Source organism: Gavialis gangeticus, unplaced genomic scaffold (genome assembly GCF_001723915.1).
Source record: "Gavialis gangeticus isolate Ggan-Ray unplaced genomic scaffold, GavGan_comp1, whole genome shotgun sequence".
NCBI lineage: Eukaryota > Metazoa > Chordata > Crocodylia > Gavialidae > Gavialis > Gavialis gangeticus.
Window position 1 is genome coordinate 17,967,794 of NW_017729025.1, and position 3,979 is coordinate 17,971,772.

At 38.4% G+C, this 3,979-nt stretch overlaps 1 protein-coding gene across 1 annotated transcript in view; it reads left to right on the forward strand.

Moving 5' to 3' along the window:
* BRF1 (BRF1, RNA polymerase III transcription initiation factor subunit) overlaps positions 1-3,472 on the forward strand; it is a 374,795-nt gene extending 371,323 nt beyond the window's left edge. Inside the window, exon 18 of the mRNA XM_019518468.1 lies at positions 71-3,472. Within this exon, the coding sequence (XP_019374013.1) occupies positions 71-108 (38 nt within the window). The 3' untranslated portion in view covers positions 109-3,472. The remainder of the gene's footprint in view (positions 1-70) is intronic.
* The last annotated feature ends 507 nt before the right edge of the window (positions 3,473-3,979 follow it).

Here is a 3,979-nt window from a genome sequence, read left to right on the forward strand (position 1 = left end):
TTTTTTTTTTTTTTTTTACATGTACCCAGGAATATTTGCCTTTCTATAATTTTTTTTCTGTGTGTTTCAGATTATGGCTGTGATATGGATGATGATGATGGCTACTAGTTCCGTTAGCTTCCAGAAGACATGTAGCAATGCCTGGTTTCCAACAACTCTTCTAACTTTATGAATGGTGAAAGAAGCGGTCTGTGATCAGCAAAAATAATTTAACAATCCTGACTTTTGTAAGGAGAATTTTAGTTCAGCCATTGATTCTGGTCAGTCTATACTGACCTATAACCCAGCAATAAGGTTTGGGTTTATAGTACTTGAATTTTTTTTTTGGATCATGTTTTGAGGACAGAATTAATACAAGTAATGTTTCCAGAGAACAAAGGAATATAGAACAGTAGCCTGTATAGATTGTATGTGTGGTGGGAAGCAATACATCTCATCTCTGAGCCTGCTTTGGGCATCCTGTTGAAAAGGAACATAAGAAGGAGATAAGCAGAATAACAAAGCAAGTGAAAACCTCCACATTAATCTTTGGAATAGACCAGGCTGAATTCTCTTATATTGTCACAATGAGAAAAAAGGTATATTTCTAATCTTTATTAAAAATGTGACTCTGCCATTGCGTACAAGCTTCTATACCCAGTGCTGTCAAATAAATAAATTAAGGACAAATTGTATAATTTTATGACAGTATCTTTTTTCCTGAAGTTAAATAGCACTTATATAGAGAGTCATGTGTTCCTCAAGATATGTTGCCAGTAGAAGAGAAAGTTGTCACAAAAAAGTGTTCTTCTACTGCTATGTAAATGCTGATGAATTGTCAAAAGAGTATGTAGACAACATGAACACTTTTCAACAAAAGCAGGAGATATTGTTTTGGTTGTGTCCATTTCCAGTGACTTGACTTCTTTGGTGTCATAGGACTGATGTGGATGTGCTGTCTGATATTGGTGCAGAATCTTTATTGACATGCTGCTTTCTAGCTGATTAGGAGAATAAGGCTGCTCTAGGACTCAGCTAAATTGAGAGTAGCTTGTCTAGTGTATTTTTTTTAATAAGAAAAAGGAATAGAAAGAAACCATAGCTTTTTAATAAATAAACTAGTTGGTGCTTTGACTGAATTTTAATTTAATTTAATTTTATTTATTTAACTCTTTACTGATAAATGAAAGGTCACCATAGAGCAATCTGATTGACTTGGTTCAAATTCCATTTTTCTACAACAAATGATATGGCAGTACTGTTAAAAGTATGTTCTTCTGAGATCCTCTGTTTCAACCGACTAATCTCTTTGATCCCAAACCCAACAGACCAGCCCATCTGAATCCAAGGACTGTGGGTCAAAATCAGACTTGGTATTGACCAGTTCAGTTCTTTTCCCCTCTGTCCTCACTGTCCCCACCACCACTTGGGCCTGATTCACTGAGGTCAACAGAAACTTAAATGCTTTAAATCACAGCTTTTAATGTTGAGAGAGACAGGAGCATTTTGGGGGTGAAGGACTCTGCACCACCTGTGAGAATCAAACTAGACCAGGGAAAATTGGACAGATATCTCTTATTAAAACAGCCTTCTGTGAACTGCACTGCTACCATCCCACGTGCCATCAAGAAGCAGTCTGTTCATCCGTTGGTGGAGTAGTTATCACAGTAGCACCACTCTCCTCTTTCCTTCCCCAATTCTGAGTAGAAAATTAAAAGAATGTGGTATGCAAAAAAGGGAAGATAGATATTGGTGCTCTTCCCTGGGGGAAGGAGATCTGGGGTCTCCCTTGATTACCACTGTTTGGGATGATGGAGATGGAAATTGACTCCCAGCAACCGTTAAAAAGGGCCAGAGACTTTTAACCTTCCTTTCCACCAGTAGAAGATCATGTAGTGAAAGATGACATAGGTGCAGCTTCACGTTCTTGAATCTACAGTGGATTTCTTCAGACAGTTTATTATTAGCTTAGCTGCTTGGTGTGATCCTTTGGCTAGGAGGCATCTAGTTGATCTTGCTGAGATTTGCATAGCAATATTTCTGCAATGGGTGTGTTGACTACAGATGCCCATGCAGAGAGTGAGGAGATAACCAAATTAATGGCTAGTCCAGGTGGAACAAATGCATTTTCTTGAAACTATCCTTATGTTACTTGGTCTGTAGGGTTTGGGATTTGAAAGGATTTTTATGGGCAGAAAAGAGAAAATTCAGTAGAAGTCTTATGGGAATAGCTGGTACTCTGGCAGAAAAGTTACAGATGTTCTCTGTCTGCTTTGGTAGCTGTACAAATGCTCTACAGAGAATTAAATTATGGAGTTAAACTTTTTGTCTCCCTTTCCTGTGCACCAAGAATCAAAATCACAGTATAATCATATTGTAAAAGGAAAAAAAATTGACAAGTGACTTTGTTTTACCGCCCTACATGTCTGAAAATCTTACGTGCCCCTGACTAGTCCAGTTTATTTTAATATAAACACTGTTCTAATCTGTCCAAGACCAGCATTGTAATTACCCATACTCTCAGTGTATTCTTAAAGCCTGGCTTTTACTCCAAGGTACAGCCTGTTTTCTGTACAAGAAATAAACCTGTGTATTGACTCACGTAGGGCAGAATGCTCCCCTCTCTCCGATGCTTGATGTCGGCTCTTAAAGAAACTGCTAAGGTGGGTTCTCAATTGCGGAGAATCTTCCTTTCAGTTTTCCGTGTACATTTTCATTGGTTATTTTCCCTCACCAGAATATTTAAACCAGCTGCCAGTGCAGTGGCTCATTACACTGGGGAACTGGGATGCACAGTGGAGGCCACTTCTCTTGAAAGCCTATTGCTAGGAAATTAAATTTTCAAGAATAGATTGGGTTTCTAGGAGGCAGGGGACACTTTTCTGTTGAAGAGGGGAAGCTTCTTGCAGGGGTTCTGAGTGCTCTCCTAAGAGTCAGTCAGACATGGTATTGCATAGTCTACCAGAAATGAGCTTGAAGAGCACAAAAGGACCCCAGTTCCGTTAAAATGTCAGCCTTGTTAGTGAATTGAACTGCACGTGCTTCTGTCTGGGAACCTCGATGAAAGGCAGAGAGCCCTGGTATCAGATACGGCAACGCAGCTCTTTAAGCATGAAAGGAATTTCAGAGTAGCTGTGTAGGTTTTTAATTTATTGGTGACAAAGCAGGATTTTTATACCATTCATTCCTTCTCGATTTAACTAAGCTCAGGAAATGTAACCAGATTAGAAGATACTAGTTTCTGTTTTTACAACTACTCATGAAAATGTAAAAAGGTTAACACTACGTTGACTCTATTTACTGTGTTTGCTGTATTGCAGCCTGGATTCCTTTAGAATAATTTGGCCCTGCTTTATTCTGGGTCCTAATTATATCAAAGAGAGATTATGAGGCTTTCAGCATTTGTTGTCCTTAGATCCCACATGCATTCTGTATCTTAGCTTTTCCTGCATAAAGCATAAATGTCTCACTGCAAGTCACTTTATTTGACAGGCAAAAACCCTCCAGCTGTTGCATTGTGCTTGTCTGCCATGGAGCCTTTTTAACACTCTCTACTATTGTGGGTATATAATATGAGAGAGGAATAATGAAAATAACAAGTTGGTTCACCATGATAATTGTGTTTTCAGTGTCTTAATCTTGCGTGACATTCCTTTAAAGTCACTGTGTTCAATATAGCAAATCTTAAATCGTGCCAGGCATCCTTGTCTTGAGGGTTTCGTGTTCATCAAAAAACTTCTTGCCACATAGATGGATTGTTTATATTCTCTTTGGATTACATTGAAGCTCTTGTCACAGATATATGTTGTTAATGTACTTTCCTCAATATACGTACTATTTTTTATTTCTTGCGTTGAGTCCATGCATTTTGGTTCAGTTGGTGCCAAGGAGTTTAGACCTATTTGATGTAAACATGCGTGTCTTCCTTGCACAACCGCACGGTGATTTGTGTTCAGCCTTTTTTATTGTAATATATTTGCTGTAAATAAAAACCAAAACC